This window comes from Sparus aurata, unplaced genomic scaffold (genome assembly GCF_900880675.1).
Source record: "Sparus aurata unplaced genomic scaffold, fSpaAur1.1, whole genome shotgun sequence".
NCBI classification, from domain to species: domain Eukaryota; kingdom Metazoa; phylum Chordata; class Actinopteri; order Spariformes; family Sparidae; genus Sparus; species Sparus aurata.
Genome location: NW_022045177.1, coordinates 15,001 through 32,500, shown reverse-complemented (window position 1 = coordinate 32,500; position 17,500 = coordinate 15,001). Strand labels below are relative to the sequence as shown.

General features: G+C 47.1%; 2 protein-coding genes across 3 annotated transcripts in view; both read left to right on the top strand.

Annotated features, from left to right (window-relative positions):
• Positions 1 to 4,816: 4,816 nt before the first annotated feature.
• vps45 (vacuolar protein sorting 45 homolog) lies at positions 4,817 to 12,045 on the top strand. Its single transcript, XM_030410990.1, has 15 exons — positions 4,817 to 5,092; positions 5,481 to 5,615; positions 5,694 to 5,754; positions 6,058 to 6,137; positions 7,471 to 7,539; positions 8,403 to 8,540; positions 8,630 to 8,740; positions 8,954 to 9,088; positions 9,361 to 9,474; positions 9,592 to 9,759; positions 10,368 to 10,526; positions 10,649 to 10,756; positions 10,848 to 10,969; positions 11,557 to 11,688; positions 11,803 to 12,045. The coding sequence occupies exons 1-15, from the start codon at positions 5,000 to 5,002 to the stop codon at positions 11,885 to 11,887; spliced, it is 1,710 nt and encodes a 569-aa protein (XP_030266850.1). The 5' UTR covers positions 4,817 to 4,999; the 3' UTR covers positions 11,888 to 12,045.
• A 597-nt stretch (positions 12,046 to 12,642) lies between these two features.
• plekho1a (pleckstrin homology domain containing, family O member 1a) overlaps positions 12,643 to 17,500 on the top strand; it is a 16,391-nt gene continuing 11,533 nt past the window's right edge. The window contains exons 1-2 of one of the 2 annotated variants that reach the window (XM_030410989.1): positions 12,643 to 13,042; positions 14,548 to 14,697. In XM_030410989.1, coding sequence (XP_030266849.1) covers positions 13,016 to 13,042; positions 14,548 to 14,697 — 177 coding nt within the window. In that variant the 5' untranslated portion in view covers positions 12,643 to 13,015. The remainder of the gene's footprint in view (positions 13,043 to 14,547; positions 14,698 to 17,500) is intronic. The other variant, XM_030410988.1, reaches the window with a different exon arrangement.

The window sequence follows — 17,500 nt, the reverse complement described above, 5'->3', positions numbered from 1 at the left end:
AACTGAACAAACATCAATCCAACATAAGACCTGTCGACCCTGAGACAGCACCACATCTCACAAACAGAACCAAACAGAACCAAACAGAACCAACTCATCACCTGCAGTGTGCTGTTGTATCTGAGGCTGCAGCTGCTGACCAGTTGGACCGGGACGGGGACGGTTCTGACCAGTTGGTTCGGGACAGGGACGGTCCTGACTGGCTGGACCGGGACGGGGACGGTTCTTACTGGTTGGGGGTCCATTTCATCCGTCTCCATCGGACCATCAGCCTCCGGACCTGCAGACACACACAGGACAGTAAAAACGTCACAAGTTGTTCTGACAGATATTAAAAACATCACGACTGATCTGAGAGCAGCTCCGCACCTTCCTGCTCCTCCTCCTGCTGCTGCTGCTCCTCTTCCTCCTCTTCCTCCTCCTGCTGCTCCTTCTCCTCCTCCTCCTCCTCCTGCTTCTCCTCCTCCTCCTCCCCGCTGCTCCTCCTCCTCCTCCTCCTCCTGCTGCTCCTTCTCCTCCTCCTCCTCCTCCTGCTGCTCCTTCTCCTCCTCCTCCTCCTCCTGCTCCTCCTCCTCCTCCTCCTGCTGCTCCTCCTCCTCCTCCTCCTCCTGCTGCTCCTTCTCCTCCTCCTCCTCCTCCTGCTTCTCCTCCTCCTCCTCCCGCTGCTGCTCCTCCTCCTCCTGCAGCACCTCCTCTCTCCCTGGTGATGGAGGGTAAACCTCCAGCTCCTCTTCATCACACTCCATCAGCAGGTCTGCAGCTCCACCTGCTGTTCTCTCCACCATCACCTCCTCCATCTCCTCCACCTGCAGACACAGCAGTCAGACAGGTCCAGTTTTATTCAACCGATCAACGATCAGAAAGGTTCATTTATTGATTGGACTTCAGTCACGTTTGTTTGACAGCTGACTGATGGATGATCAGCTTGTTTCTCCATCTGAATATGGACTCTGTATGTGACAGTACCAGCGCTTCACTGAGTCGGACTCTCCTTTTCTGAAGAACCAGTCTGTTTGTGTTGGTGCTGACTGGACTGTCAGAGGGAGGAGTGACCCAAAGAACCTGCGGCGACCCACAGAACCTGCGGCGACCCACAGAACCTGCGGCGACCCACAAACCTGTGGCGACCCACAGAACCTGCGGCGACCCACAGAACCTGCGGCGACCCACAGAACCTGTGGTGACTCACAGAACCTGCGGCGACCCACAGAACCTGCGGCGACCCACAGAACCTGCGGCGACCCACAAACCTGTGGCGACCCACAGAACCTGCGGCGACCCACAGAACCTGCGGCGACCCACAGAACCTGTGGTGACTCACAGAACCTGCGGCAACCCACAGAACCTGCGGCGACCCACAGAACCTGCGGCGACCCACAGAACCTGTGGCGACCCACAAACCTGTGGCGACCCACAGAACCTGCGGCGACCCACAGAACCTGTGGTAACACACAGAACCTGCGGCGACCCACAGAACCTGCGGCGACCCACAGAACCTGTGGTAACACACAGAACCTGTGGTAACACACAGAACCTGCGGCGACCCACAGAACCTGCGGCGACCCACAGAACCTGCGGCGACCCACAGAACCTGCGGCAACCCACAGAACCTGTGGTAACACACAGAACCTGCGGCGGCCCACAGAACCTGTGGTAACACACAGAACCTGTGGCGACCCACAGAACCTGTGGTAACACACAGAACCTGCGGCGACCCACAGAACCTGCGGCGACCCACAGAACCTGCGGCGTGCTCAGACATGAACAGTGTTTGTGTAATGACTCTCACTGCCAGAGGGGGAAACAAAGTTCTGAGAGAGGAGCATCTGATCCGACACCACTGAAGTGGTTCTGTGGACCTCGCGGTGCTGAAGTCCCAGGGAACGCTGAACACCTGATCAATACGGTCGGCAGCTCAGAGAGGTTTTCTGTTTTATCGCTGAAGTTAAATATTCAATATTTTTGCAGTTTAATAAATCCTGTATGTGTCATCTGCAGCTGCTGCTAGCTCGAGCTGCTACAACTGTACGTGTGTCAGATAAGAACACAGTTATTCTCATTAACTGACACAACATTAACCACATTATACTAAATAATAATAATAATATTGTATAATATAAAACTATATCAAGAAAATGGCAGAAATAAAACAGCTCAAATGGTGGAAATGGAAATGTTGCATTGTGACGTGTGAAAACAGTCGAGACACGATTTATATCTCAGCAGTTTATTCTGCTTCATCTCATCAAACACGTCATAATACACAACTTTATATATAGAAATATAAACAACTTTAACAGTATTTAATTAACAAATGTCAGAAAGTTAGCGCTGTTGTTTCAACTGTGCTGATAATTCAGTCAGACTTCTACTTTCACTTTTACATAAATAACATTTAAATATCTAAATATTTAATAACTAATCCGGTTTAAAGCTGCTCACTGACAGAAAACATGTCAAAAAGCAACACAGCTCTGAAATATCAGCTCAATCTGTTAGCAGGCTAAGCTAGCAGGCTAATGTGTCATTCAAAGCTAATTAAAACACTTGATTTAAACAGTGCAGCTACACAACAAGCTAAAAGCACAACATGGCTGACTTTACACTTACTTTGTCTTCTTACTGAACTAAACTTGAGCTCATTAAACAAACTGAGTTCACTGCAGTCATGTTGAGCCCCCTCCACCCCCCCATCCAACTTAACGTGAAGCTACTGATGCTAACAGGCTAACAACTAGCCTAGCAGCTACTCACACACTTCATTTACTCTGCAAGATATCCGAATAAAAGAACGGAGCGGGCGCTCGCTTACCTTGTCCGGACGTTCTGTGTGTCTAATAAATACTTATTCCGTAAGAATTCCGCTGTTAAACTGTGTTTTCAGAGAGTACTGAGCGGTTCTGTGGGCTGCAGGGAACCGGACTGTTAGCAGTTGGCACCGTGCTCACCGTTCGGACTGTTTGCTACAGACGGCACTAACGTATCCCTCCGCCACTTCCCTCCTCTGACTGAGGCACGGAGCTATTTGTGAGGGCGGAGTGATATCTACTGCAGAGGGCAGCCGCAGCACTGATATGGGTTTAATGTTAGTAACTTGACGCTTTTATCGTTTAACAAAAACAAAACATGTCGTTTATAACACGACTCTGCTCACAAACACCGGCAGCAACGTTCCGCGAGCCTGGGACCCAACTTCTGCATGCTAACTGATATTAGCATGCTAACGGTTCACTCCATCATTAAACTAAACTGATGAACTTTACAGGCAGAACAGTTCGACTCTTCTTCACCACGGGTCGGTCACACTGCACATGACGGCTGCAGCAGTTTGATCTGCCGGATGAAGAAGAAGAAGAAGAAGAACACACTCCAGTCTGTGTTGTGTCTGTTAGCTAACTGCTTCAGACTGCTAGCGCGAACACACAACAACAACAACAACCTGCGACTCATTAAAGTTTCTGTTCATTAAGTTTCTCTCATCCTGCAGGTTCAACACACGACCTGCGGATGGATCCTCACGAGCCTCGGTGGGTTCTGAGGGTTATTATTATTATTATTATTATTAGCTTTAGTTAGCTTACGTTTAATTATAAGTTAGCCTACACACAGAGGTTAGCTGCCTCTGTTAGCTGTGTATTAACCACCACATAGGTGTGTTAGTTAATTTTAAAAAATCCTCCCCACGTGACAGTTTGTCACAAATAAATAAATAGATAAATAACTATAAATATATATGTATATATATATATAGAGAGAGAGAAAGTTCAGGTGTCTTTGTGCTCGCTAGGCTAATCTGCTATTAATTAAAACACAAACTGTTTATGTTTTAATGACTTTTAAAAGTCATTAAAACTTTTCTGATTAAATGATTCAACATTAAATTTTGTGTCACAATCTGCAGTGAGTTCAGAACATCTGTCATCTCTTTAATCACGCTGTGCAAATCAAACTCTTAAAAACTTTATGTAGCGAGTGCTAAAATGAGTTAGCTTAATGAAGCTACATCTGAACGGGTCGGATCAGAACACAGATACATGTGACTCACTGCTGGAATATAATAATAAATAATAATAATAATGTTAAAGCTACAGCTAGCTGGTGAGTTAGCATTTCAAGATCTAGCAATTATAGTAAGTAATTTAATGACCTGAGTCATAATAAACAGACGAGACTGTGACAGTTTGTTGTTTGTTGTTGTTTGTTGTCGTGATGTTCAGATCGGTCTTGAAGTCAGAATAATGTGTTTGATGTTGAACCTTTGACAACATGAATGTGGACGTGTCCTGGACTCAAACACATGATGGACCGGGTTTGTCTCAGTGACAGATTCTGCTGTATCAGTCCAGTGAGCTCTCTCTAAACCTCTGATCTGGTTCTGGGTCATCAGACGTCTGTTAAGGTTCTGTGGTACCAGTGTTTATGGTGTGAAGCTGCTGTAGTCGTCTCATTGATCTCTGCTTGTACTAATGACTGTATAATGTTAAATATAATAATAATAATGATGATGATGATAATAAAATAATGAATAAAAAACGGAATATTCATGTTTCGTTACATTAATGTTGTTAATGTTGTTCAGTTCATCTGCAGATCAATACTTAATCATTAATCAAAGACTACAGCTGGTTCATAAATACATTCAAATCAACTGTTTTACTACATAAAACTCGTGTTTGATAAATTAATACATCGATAATAATAAAAATAAATCAATAAGTATAAACATGACGTCACCGTCTGAAGGTTTTCTACTGTATAAAATGTCCTTTTATATCATTTTCAGTCAACTACGTACTGACGCAGCACTGTGTGCGTGACGTGATGACGCCACAGACCCGGAAGGAAGCCCGTGTTGTTGTCGCAGCAGCTCAGCTGATCTTCCTCCTCGGCAGACGAACAGAACCTCACAGCTGCTGTTAGCTGTTAGCTGTTAGCTGCTGGTTGTTGTGGTGTTGTGGTGTTGTTGTGGTGTTGTTGTTGTTTACTTTGCGTCGCCATCATGAACGTGACGCTCGCGGTGAAGCAGTACATCTCCAAGATGATCGAGAACAGCGGGCCCGGTATGAAGGTTCTGCTCATGGACAAGGAGACGGTGAGAGACCGCAGAGTAACTAGTTACTAACGGCTGAGGTACTGAGAGTAACTAGTTACTGACGGCTGAGTTACTGAGAGTAACTAGTTACTAACGGCTGAGTTACTGAGAGTAACTAGTTACTGACCGCTGAGTTACTCTCAGTAACTAGTTACTAACGGCTGAGGTACTGAGAGTAACTAGTTACTGACGGCTGAGTTACTCTCAGTAACTAGTTACTGTCTGTAGTGAGTGAGAGCAGTCACAGACTGCAGGAGGTGTTGAGCACCTTTAAAGAGAACAAAGTGCCAACAAACAGAAAGAAGAAGAAGAAGTCTGGAGGGCAGGTGCTGCAGAGAAACCACCTGATCATGACTGTGTGTGCGTGCGTGTGTGTGTGTGTGTGCAGACCAGCATCGTCAGCGTGGTCTACACTCAGTCAGAGATCCTGCAGAAGGAGGTGTACCTGTTTGAACGCATCGACTCTCAGAGCAGAGACAACATGAAGCACCTGAAGGCCATCTGCTTCCTGCGACCCACTAAGGTACAGAACCGGCCCGCTCACTCACTGATCGTTCATGATGTCGACTGTGACTGAAGATGTTTGTTTGTCTGTGTGCAGGAGAACGTGGAGCATCTGATCCAGGAGCTGCGGAGACCGAAGTACAGCGTCTACTTCATCTGTAAGACTCACAGTTCAGAACTCCCCTGAGAACCTTCATGTTTCTGACTTTTCCTCAGAACCACAGTGATCCAGTGACGCCAGTGTGAGCAGCCATCAGTACATGCTAACAGGAAGTGCTAACGGCTAATTCAGCTCACTAGTAATGTCTCTGTCTGTCTATATGTAACAGAGGCTAAAAACTACAACAAGCTGTAGTCCAAAGCTGCTCCTCGTTACACAGTGCTGATGATGTCATCGACAAATATTATCATTAATGTTCAATCATCTTCTGTGTGTGTGTGTGTGTGTGTGTGTGTTTCAGACTTCAGTAATGTGATCAGTAAGAGTGAGATCAAAGCTCTGGCTGAGGCTGATGAACAGGAAGTGGTGGCTGAAGTTCAGGTGAGTCTCAGGTGTGACCTGCCTGAAACACACACACACACACACACACACACACACACAAACACACACTCTTTGTTGAATTAAAACAGTTTTGTGTTTTTGTTAATAAAGTTTTGTTTTGGATCCATTTGTGAACAAACGCTTCAATTCCTAACAAACTAGTTTGTGTGAAATAAAGAAGTGAAGAAGAAGTCGGTCACATGTTCGATTCATCAGTCAAACATGAAGTTAAACTCATGTTCTACATGTTCCTCATTTTCTACATGTTCCTCATGTTCCTCATGTTCCTCATGTTCTACATGTTCCTCATGTTCTACATGTTCCTCATGTTCTACATGTTCCTCATGTTCCTTATGTTCTACATGTTCTACATGTTCTACATGTTCCTCATGTTCTACATGTTCCTCATGTTTATCATGTTCTACATGTTCCTCATGTTCCACATGTTCTACATGTTCAATATGTTCCTCATGTTCTACATGTTCCTCATTTTCTACATGTTCCACATGTTCCTCATGTTCTACATGTTCCACATGTTCTACATGTTCCACATGTTCTACATGTTCCACATGTTCCTCATGTTCTACATGTTCCTCATGTTCTACATGTTCCACATGTTCTACATGTTCCTCATGTTCCTCATGTTTTACATGTTCTACATGTTCTACATGTTCCTCATGTTCCTCATGTTCTACATGTTCTACATGTTCCTCATGTTCCTCATGTTCTACATGTTCTACATGTTCTACACGTTCCTCATGTTCTACATGTTCTACATGTTCCTCATGTTCTATATGTTCCTCATGTTCTACATGTTCCTCATGTTCTACATGTTCCTCATGTTCCTTATGTTTTACATGTTCTACATGTTCTACATGTTCCTCATGTTCTACATGTTCTACATGTTCCTCATGTTTATCATGTTCTACATGTTCCTCATGTTCCACATGTTCTACATGTTCTTTATGTTCCTCATGTTCTACATGTTCCTCATGTTCTACATGTTCCTCATGTTCCTTATGTTCTACATGTTCTACATGTTCTACATGTTCCTCATGTTCTACATGTTCTACATGTTCCTCATGTTCTACATGTTTTACATGTTCCTCATGTTCTACATGTTCCTCATGTTCTATATGTTCTACATGTTCCATATGTTCCTCATGTTCCTCATGTTCTACATGTTCTACATGTTCCTCGTGTTCTACATGTTCCTCATGTTCCACATGTTCTACATGTTCCTCATGTTCTACATGTTCCTCATGTCCCACATGTTCTACATGTTCCTCATGTTCTACATGTTCCTCATGTTCCTCATGTTCTGTCTCTGCAGGAGTTCTATGGAGACTTCATCGCTGTGAATCCTCACCTGTTCTCTCTCAACCTGCACGGAGTCGCCAGGGTGAGAAAACACAACCTGTCGTTCACAGCAGGTTAACAAGATGCGTACTGAGTCGGGACCGGTTGAGTCCGGACCGGTTGAGTCTGAATCCACTGAGTTTGTCTCAGTTGTCTTCCAACACAGACGAGTTATTAAAGTTCACCTCAAAATTAAAAACACATGTGATATTATAGATCCAGATAGTTCTAGTGGGAGTTCTGAGCTTCTCAGCAGCGCTGACCCGGTGACTGAAGATGACTCGCAGAGCTTGTGATCAGTTTTATGTAGGAACTATTTTCTGTCGCAGAAGGAAGCGTTCATCTTCTGACGAGGGGCTGCTGTTGGTGTCGGACAGGATTTGGACATTAATGGCTGAGCGGTGACCTTTGACCTCCAGCTGATAGCTAGACGTACACTTCCCTCTGCGCTGTGATACAGAAAGAAAATAGTTCCTTCATGAAACTGCTCACAACAGGTTCTGTGGATTTTTCGAGTTACCGGGTCAGAACTTCTGGAAGGAGACTTTGTTCAGGAGTTCTCCAAATGTATTTTTCGGGGCTCTGAGCCGCCTGGTTCCATCAGACGTCTCCACAGCTGATGTGTCCAAAACTACAAATACAGGTGGACTGTCCCTTTAAGTAGAACTCGTGGTCGTGACATCACAGACTGAGTGACAGCTGAGACGGCTCAGTGTGAAGAGTCGGTTCAGTGACGCTAACGGAGTCGCTGACGTGTGAAGCCTTCGTCCTGTGATGATGATGATGATGATGATGAAGATGATGATGATGATGATGATGATGACAATGTGATGATGATGATGACAGTGTGATGATGATGATGAAGATGATGATGATGATGACGGTGTGATGGTGTGTGTGTTTCAGGGGCGGAGCTGGGAGTCCTCCATGTTGTCTCGCTGCACTCAGGGTCTGACCTCCGTCCTGCTGGCTCTGAAGAAGTGTCCGATGATCCGCTACCAGCTGTCCTCTGATATGTCCAAACGTCTCGGCGAGAGCGTCAAGGTTTCCATGGCAACACACTCTCCTCACACGTGACCTCAGCTCGCGGCTGCGTTAGCGTTCACCTCTCACTCGTTTGTTCTCTCCGCCAGCAAATCATCACCAAGGAGTACGAGCTGTTCGACTTCAGGAAGACTGAAGTTCCTCCTCTGCTGCTGATCCTTGACCGCAGCGACGACGCCATCACACCGCTGCTCAACCAGGTGACCAATCACAGCGCTCCACACGGTTACATCATCGGGTTTTCAGACTGTTAATGAGGAGATAAGACTTCTGTCAATGCAGTGGTCACGTATGGCTACAGTCAAGACTCCATGTTTGTAGTTAAACACCATGAAATGAACACAGATGTGAATATTTAATGAGATATTTGTGTGTGTGTGTGTGTGTGTGTGTGTGTATGTGCGGTCCTGTAGTGGACCTATCAGGCGATGGTCCACGAGCTACTCGGCCTCAACAACAACAGGATCGACCTGTCCAGAGTGCCGGGGATCAGTAAAGACCTGAGGGAGGTGGTTCTGTCTGCGGAGAACGACGAGTTCTACGCCAACGTGAGTCTCAGCAGGACGCCGTGTTTCTGTTACAGGCTGATAGATCGTGTCACAATCTCATCCTTAAAATAAATCAAAAGCTATTTCTTCACTCCACATCGCCTCCTTGTGTCCAAAGATGACACAGCTAGCTTAGCATTAGCCTGCAGCTAGCTTAGCGTCAGCCTGCAGAGGGCTCACTCTGGACAGATTGGAGCCGTCAGAAAAACAGGATGAAACAATTAATTTGACTTGTATGTGTCTGTGTGTGTTTGTGTGTGTCTGTGTGTTAGAACTTGTACCTCAACTTTGGAGAAATCGGCACCAACATTAAAAACCTGATGGAAGATTTCCAGAAGAAAAGACCAAAGGGACAACAGAAGCTGGAGTCCATCTCTGATATGAAGGTCAGACAGAGACGGAGAGTTGCTGGTTGAAATCCACAGATGTTTCCAGTTCGCCGTGTCCTGAATCTGTCTCTCTCTCTGTGTCTGTCTCACTGTCCATCGTCCGTCTCACTGCAGGCGTTCGTGGATAACTACCCTCAGTTTAAGAAGATGTCGGGAACCGTGTCCAAACATGTGACGGTGGTGGGCGAGTTGTCTCGGCTGGTGTCGGAGCGTCAGCTGATGGAGGTGTCGGAGCTGGAGCAGGAGCTGGCCTGTCAGAACGACCACTCCAACGCCCAGCAGGTAAACACTGCGCTGCCCCTGTAGGTAAACACTGCGCTGCCCCAGCAGGTGAACACTGCGCTGCCCCTGTAGGTAAACACTGCGCTGCCCCAGCAGGTGAACACTGCGCTGCCCCTGTAGGTAAACACTGCGCTGCCCCAGCAGGTAAACACTGCGCTGCCCCTGTAGGTAAACACTGTGCTGCCCCAGCAGGTAAACACTGCGCTGCCCCAGCAGGTAAACACTGCGCTGCCCCTGTAGTTAAACACTGCGCTGCCCCTGCAGGTGAACGCTGCGCTGCCCCTGCAGGTAAACACTGCGCTGCCCCAGCAGGTAAACACTGCGCTGCCTCAGCAGGTAAACACTGCGCTGCCCCTACAGGTGAACACTGCACTGCCCCAGCAGGTAAACGCTGCACTGCCCCTGTAGGTGAATGCTGCGCTGCCCCTGCAGGTGAATGCTGCGCTGCCCCAGCAGGTAAATGCTGCGCTGCCCCTGCAGGTAAACACTGCGCTGCCCCGGTCAGAGGAAATCTGACTGGCTGATAAAGAATTAACTGAACAGAAGTTTGTTCTGATGATTTAACGTTATTTAACTGCGTCTCACCGTCTCTGTACTTCCTGTTTCAGAGCGTCCGCCGGCTGCTGCAGAATCCTCGTCTGTCGGAGCTCGACGCCGTCCGGCTCGTCATGCTGTACGCTCTGAGATACGAGCGCCACAGCAGCAGCATCCTCCCGGCTCTGATGGACGAGCTGAGCCGGAGGGGAGTGTCCGAACGCCACCGCAGGGTAGTGATGTCATCACACACACTCAGCTCTGATTGGACCAAAGACAGAGACACAGGTTCTGATCTGTGGGGTGTGTGTGTGTGTGTGTGTGTGTGTGTGTGTGTGTGTGTGTGTGTTTTCAGATGGTGAAGTCAGTGGTGGAGTACGGAGGGAAGAGAGTCAGAGGAAGTGACCTCATCACGCCGACTGACGCTGTCGCCATCACCAAACAGTTCTTCAAAGGCCTCTCAGTAAGCACACACACACACACACACACACACACACACACACACACACACCTGCAGGCTGTAAGGTTGGTTCATATGTACTGTTTGTGTTCAGGGTGTGGAGAACGTGTACGCTCAGCACCAGCCGCTCCTCCACGACACTCTGGATCAGCTGATTAAAGGTCGACTGAAGGACAGTCAGTTCCCGTACCTGGGAGCCAGCAGCCTCAGAGACAGGTAACACAGTCCGCTTCCACCACAGCAGCACCAGACTCCATTCACAAATGTAGTGATTTTAAGAATTGTTGAGTTAAAACAAACTTTCTAACGTAGTGAAACTGTGTGTGTGACAGATTGTAAGTCATTGTGTCCTTGTTGTAAATTCAGCATTAAATCTTTCAGCTGAAGTTGTTTGTCTCCTTGTAAAAAGTGTCAGTTTGTGGCAGCATGTCTGTACCAGCCTGTCTGCTTCTGTGTCTAAAGTGCTAAAGTCTTACCTGCCAACATTGATCAGCTGTTTGAACACACTGTTTACACTGATTTCACCATTTACACTCCATTTATGAAAGAAGAAACATGTTATTGATCTAAACATGTCACATGTTACAAAGACACTAAACAGTAACAATATAGGCTACTTCTTTGTCCCCGTGGAGAAAGTCCCCAGACTCCCTTAACAAATGTGTCAGTTTAGTGAGTTGTTGAGTTGGAGACACTTTCTAAACTCTGTGAAACTCTGTCTCTGACTCATTCTGCATTATTTGGACCTTCTTGTTCATTCAGCAAATGTTCTACATGAACTTCTTTCTTGGCGTCTGTTTCAGGCCGCAGGACATCATCGTGTTTATGATCGGTGGAGCGACGTATGAAGAAGCTCTGACCGTCTACAACCTGAACCGCAGCACACCTGGAGTCCGGATCGTCCTGGGAGGAAGCAGCATCCACAACACCAAGAGGTGACACACACACACACACACACACACACACACACAGCGGTCAGGTAGATGTAATGGAGTAAACGGTTTGGTGTTTCTCTCTGAGTGACGTCCGGCTGTGTCTCCCTCTTTCAGTTTCCTGGAGGAAGTGATGTCAGCGATGAGTCACAGCGGCGAAAGAGCACCAGGAGGAAGTGGTCGCCATGGAAACAGACGCTGAGGAGCTCGTCAGAGACAAAAAACAACATTCCCTCTGTGTGTCTCTGAGGCGGCGGCCATGTTTGTTTGTGTGTTTGTTCCAGTGACTCTGTGGATGAAGCGTAATGTTCCTTTAATGTGTCTGAATGTTTAAGTTAAATAAAACAATAAAGACCTGCTGCTGGTTTCATTCTGAATGTCCTGCGGTCACATGATGAACCTGAAGGTGACATCATGTTGTTACATGAACTGGAGTGTATAAATATTCATCATGTTCAGGAATCTGCAGTCACACATGTGGAGTGTTTGTGTTTACTGAGATCTGAACACACTGAACAACACGTCATCAATGATCCTCAGAGGTTCTGTTCAGAACACAGTCCAGCCCGGTCCAGACCCGACAGCACCAGCACACAGTCACAGTAACTTATTATAAACTATAAAGTCTTTATGAATAAACTGATGAGGACGGCGACACAAACACTGTGATCAATATGCAAGTGATGTTTACAATCAATCAATCAATATATTGTTCATTAAATATAAAAGAATATAAATAAATGTTGACTTTACGTCTAATCAATCATAATATCATAATCTGGGTTAAAAAGCTTGATTATACGCCAGCAGACCACGCCCACTCTGGTGACGTCAGATCAACGCTTAAAGTCCCACTGCACCTGAACGCACCATCTTTTACAGTGTTGATCACCATGAGATCGATACTCTTTGTTCGAGCCGTGTGTGTGTGTGTGTGTGTGTGTGTGTGTGTGTGTGTGTGTGTGTGTGTGTGTGTGTGTGTCACCAGGTGGCGCTGTCGGGCTCCGTTCAGCGGAATGTAGGCTACCGTGCGTGTGAGAGCGCGTGCGCGTGTGTGTGTTGAGAGAGAGAGAGCATCTGCCTCCACACACACACACTCACACACACACACACGGGGAGGATGCTGCCGCGGTTCAGACAACAGACGCGGAGGTGAAGAAGAAGAAGAAGAAGAACCGGGCGGACTGACGGACGCCGACTCCAGGACCGAACCGACACTGAGCCACCGGGGCCAGCTCGAACCTCCCGCCGGGCCGGGCCGAACCTCCACCCCGTCGGTGTGATTGTCCTGTGAGCCCGGAGCGGACCGGAGCGGACCGGAGGAGGGAGGATGAAGAAGAGCCAGCCGGGCAGACGGGTAGGACCGAACCGAACCGTCTGTTTATATGATGATGATTAGAACTGTCTGATCTTCATCTTCATGTGTGACGCTGACTGAGCTGAGATCAGTTTACATCCGATCACATCACTGAATCCATCTGCATGTTTCATTCACATCAGACCTGAGATCAGTTCTGCAGTCCGCGGAATGTTCCTTTAATGGAGGATCAGGTCGAGCTGACGTCATCAATATGTTGTATATAAATATACATTTAAATAAAATGTTGAGGTTCGAACGGTCCAGCTGTTTACCTGGAGCCTGATGTCACCAGGTGACACCTGAGACAGGAAACTGGTATTATTAATTCATCAATTCATCAATTCATTATTATTATTATTGATTATTATTATTGTTGTTGTTATTATTATGACTTCTTTGGATTCAGAAGAAATCTAAATGTTTAGATTAATAATGAGGTGATCATTTATGAAGATATTTATTAATGAGCTTCTGAGAGAGAACAAGACGTTTGACTGTTTTATGATAAAGATCAATAAATGTTAATAGAGATTAATAAAGACTAAGGAATATTAATAAATTGACCTGACTGATGATTTTCAGTCTCTTTAATTTAACCAATTAAAAATGTGGTAATTTTATTAAACACACTAAAAACATGTTTTACATAAAAAATTGTTTTTTAAATAAATCTAAAATAAAACACAAAATACTGCTGCGAGGAAAAATCATTAAAACAAAAATCATTAGATTAAATTAATTTAAAAATACAAACAGGTGGAACCTTTAGAATAAAGAAGTAACAGAAAGTAATCAAGTTACTTAAATATTGTGATACTTGGATTCCATTACTGACTCCATTTTGTAATCAGTAACTGTATCAGGATACTTTTTAAAGTGTGAAGATAATCAGAGTAACGAGCCGGAACATCGTCAGAGAACTGAAGAGGTCCGAGTGCTGAGCCGAGCAGAACCCCACGGGTCACATATATAATCAATACATTCAAATATAAGATCAATACATTCACATATATAATCAATACATTTAAATATATAATCAATACATTTAAATATATAATCAATACATTCAGCCGGTTAAAGGAACCAGCTTGTCTGTTTTTGCAGAGTAACTAAAGCTGTCAGATAAAAGTAATGGAGTAAAAGTGCAGTAACTCAACATGTACCCGAGTAAATCCGTCTGTGAACTTCCTGCGTCACAGATTTAAACTCGCCAGCTGTTTTCTTCTTCGTTGGTGTTACGTAATGAAAGTAGGTCAGTCTGACCTGCAGTCCTCCTCATCTTCATCCCTCATCGTCTTCTTCTTCTTCTTCTTCTTCTTCTCCTTCGTCTTCTTCTTCTCCTTCTTCTTCTTCTTCTCCTCCTTCTTCTTCTTCTCCTTCTTCTTCTTCTTCTCCATGCGTCGTCCCTTTGTTGGATCTATTATCTGTTTTGGTTCTGGTGCTGTCCTGGCCCGGTGGTCTCTCTCTGACCCGTCTCTGTCTGTATTCTTCGGGTGTTTCAGGGCGTTCAGGACTCGGGTCAGCAGGCCGCCCAGCAGCCGGAGAAGGCGGGCTGGATCAGGAAGTTCTGCGGCCGAGGGATCTTCAGAGAGCTGTGGAGGAACCGCTACGTGGTTCTGAGAGGAGACCGGCTCTACATCTCCGACAAAGAGGTCAGAACCTTAATATATAATATACACATCATCTACATCGTCTTCGGGCCGAGGAGGTTCTGTTGGACAAACACTGAAATATTAAAGGTCATGAAACCTCAAAGGAGAACAGGCTGACTGAGCTGATGTCAGCGCGTCGGACAGCACAGAGAGGATTGTGGGTAAATTTGTGGAGGTGGTCCACAGACGGGTCACACATGGTCAGCAGGCGTCCACTCTGGACCGCAGAGACAAAGACGTGTTCAGCTCTGATGATGTTGAATCGGTTCTGGACATCGCCGTGTCAGACAGAGAGGTCAATGTGTGATGTCATGTGACCTGTGATGTCATGTGACCTGTGATGTCATGTGACCTGTGATGTCATGGGACCTGTGATGTTGTGTGACCTGTGATGTCGTGTGACCTGTGATGTCATGGGACCTGTGATGTCGTGTGACCTGTGATGTCATGGGACCTGTGATGTCGTGTGACCGGTGATGTCATGGGACCTGTGATGTCGTGTGACCTGTGATGTCGTGTGACCTGTGATGTCGTGGGACCTGTGATGTCGTGTGACCTGTGATGTCGTGGGACCTGTGATGTCATGGGACCTGTGATGTCGTGTGACCTGTGATGTCATGGGACCTGTGATGTCGTGTGACCTGTGATGTCGTGGGACCTGTGATGTCATGGGACCTGTGATGTCGTGGGACCTGTGATGTCATGGGACCTGTGATGTCGAGGGACCTGTGATGTCATGGGACCTGTGATGTCATGGGACCTGTGATGTCGAGGGACCTGTGATGTCGTGGGACCTGTGATGTCATGGGACCTGTGATGTCATGGGACCTGTGATGTCATGGGACCTGTGATGTCATGGGACCTGTGATGTCGAGGGACCTGTGATGTCGTGGGACCTGTGATGTCATGGGACCTGTGATGTCGAGGGACCTGTGATGTCATGGGACCTGTGATGTCATGGGACCTGTGATGTCGAGGGACCTGTGATGTCGTGGGACCTGTGATGTCATGGGACCTGTGATGTCATGGGACCTGTGATGTCATGGGACCTGTGATGTCATGGGACCTGTGATGTCGTGTGACCTGTGATGTCATGGGACCTGTGATGTCATGGGACCTGTGATGTCGTGTGACCTGTGATGTCATGGGACCTGTGATGTCGTGTGACCTGTGATGTCATGGGACCTGTGATGTCGTGTGACCTGTGATGTCATGGGACCTGTGATGTCGTGTGACCTGTGATGTCGTGTGACCTGTGATGTCATGGGACCTGTGATGTCGTGTGACCTGTGATGTCATGGGACCTGTGATGTCATGGGACCTGTGATGTCACAGGGACGTCTCTGTACAGATTACATGTCGAGCGGCCGAGAGACATTTACAGTTAACAGGAGAGGGAGATGTGATTATATTCTGCTGTGACCTCACACACACACACACACACACAGGTCCCTGAACGCCTCACAGCTCAGGTGTGCAGCAGGTGTGCTGAGTGTTCAGGCTGACTGGGTCTTATATAACAGGCTGTTATGAAACGGTCCGCTCTGAATGTTCTGCTGGGTCAGAATACTTTAGTTCTGCCTGTAACCTCACAGAGTTCTGCAGGAACACGATGTCCAGTCTCTGTTCCGGAGCAGAACATGCTGACGTCACAGCTCAAGTCTGTTTGTGAGGTCACAGTGACCTCGGACCTCGGACCGGGTCGTCCCTCGGTCCCGGAGGACGTAGACGCAGAACTCTGTGGGGACAGAACGAGTGTTTAATGAAACATTTTAAACTGTTTGTTGTGAAACAGGGAAGTTTGAACTTCTGCAGCTTCACACACAGTTTAGATGATCAGTACTTGGTTCTGGTTCTGAGAGCTGATCCAGGATCAGTGATATGGTGACGCTGCGTCTGTGATTCAGTCTGAACTCTTCTGTGTGTCTGTTGATCTGACGTCACTCGTGAGTCTCTGCTGTCAGGACGGTTATATAAACGTGAGTCACATGAACATAAAGAGAAGAAGAAGAACGCAGTTTCAGATCCTTCCTCCCTCTCTCTCCATCCTTCCTCCGTCTCTCTCCATCGTTCCTCCGTCTCTCTCCATCCTTCCTCCGTCTCTCTCCATCCTTCCTCCGTCTCTCTCCATCCTTCCTCCGTCTCTCTCCATCCTTCCTCCGTCTCTCTCCTTCCTTCCTCCGTCTCTCTCCATCCTTCCTCCGTCTCTCTCCATCCTTCCTCCGTCTCTCTCCATCCTTCCTCCGTCTCTCTCCTTCCTTCCTCCGTCTCTCTCCGTCCTTCCTCCGTCTCTCTCCGTCCTTCCTCCGTCTCTCTCCGTCCTTCCTCCGTCTCTCTCCGTCCTTCCTCCGTCTCTCTCCATTGTTCCTCCGTCTCTCTCCATCCTTCCTCCGTCTCTCTCCATCCTTCCTCCGTCTCTCTCCATCCTTCCTCCGTCTCTCTCCATCCTTCCTCCGTCTCTCTCCATTGTTCCTCCATCTCTCTCCATCCTTCCTCCGTCTCTCTCCATCCTTCCTCCGTCTCTCTCCATCCTTCCTCCGTCTCTGTCCATCCTTCCTCCGTCTCTCTCCATCGTTCCTCCCTCTCTCTCCATCCTTCCTCCGTCTCTCTCCGTCCTTCCTCCGTCTCTCTCCATCCTTCCTCCGTCTCTGTCCATCCTTCCTCCGTCTCTCTCCATCCTTCCTCCGTCTCTCTCCATCCTTCCTCCGTCTCTCTCCATCCTTCCTCCGTCTCTCTCCATTGTTCCTCCATCTCTCTCCATCCTTCCTCCGTCTCTCTCCATCCTTCCTCCGTCTCTCTCCAT

What these genes read in the sequence shown, in the direction of transcription:
- vps45 (XM_030410990.1), top strand. Translation starts at nt 5,000, where the DNA reads ATGAACGTGACGCTCGCGGTGAAGCAGTACATCTCCAAGATGATCGAG. An exon ending in TGCTCATGGACAAGGAGACG is followed by an intron (nt 5,093 to 5,480) that starts GTGAGAGACCGC and finishes GTGTGTGTGCAG; the next exon opens with ACCAGCATCGTCAGCGTGGT. An exon ending in GCCAGCAGCCTCAGAGACAG is followed by an intron (nt 10,970 to 11,556) that starts GTAACACAGTCC and finishes CGTCTGTTTCAG; the next exon opens with GCCGCAGGACATCATCGTGT.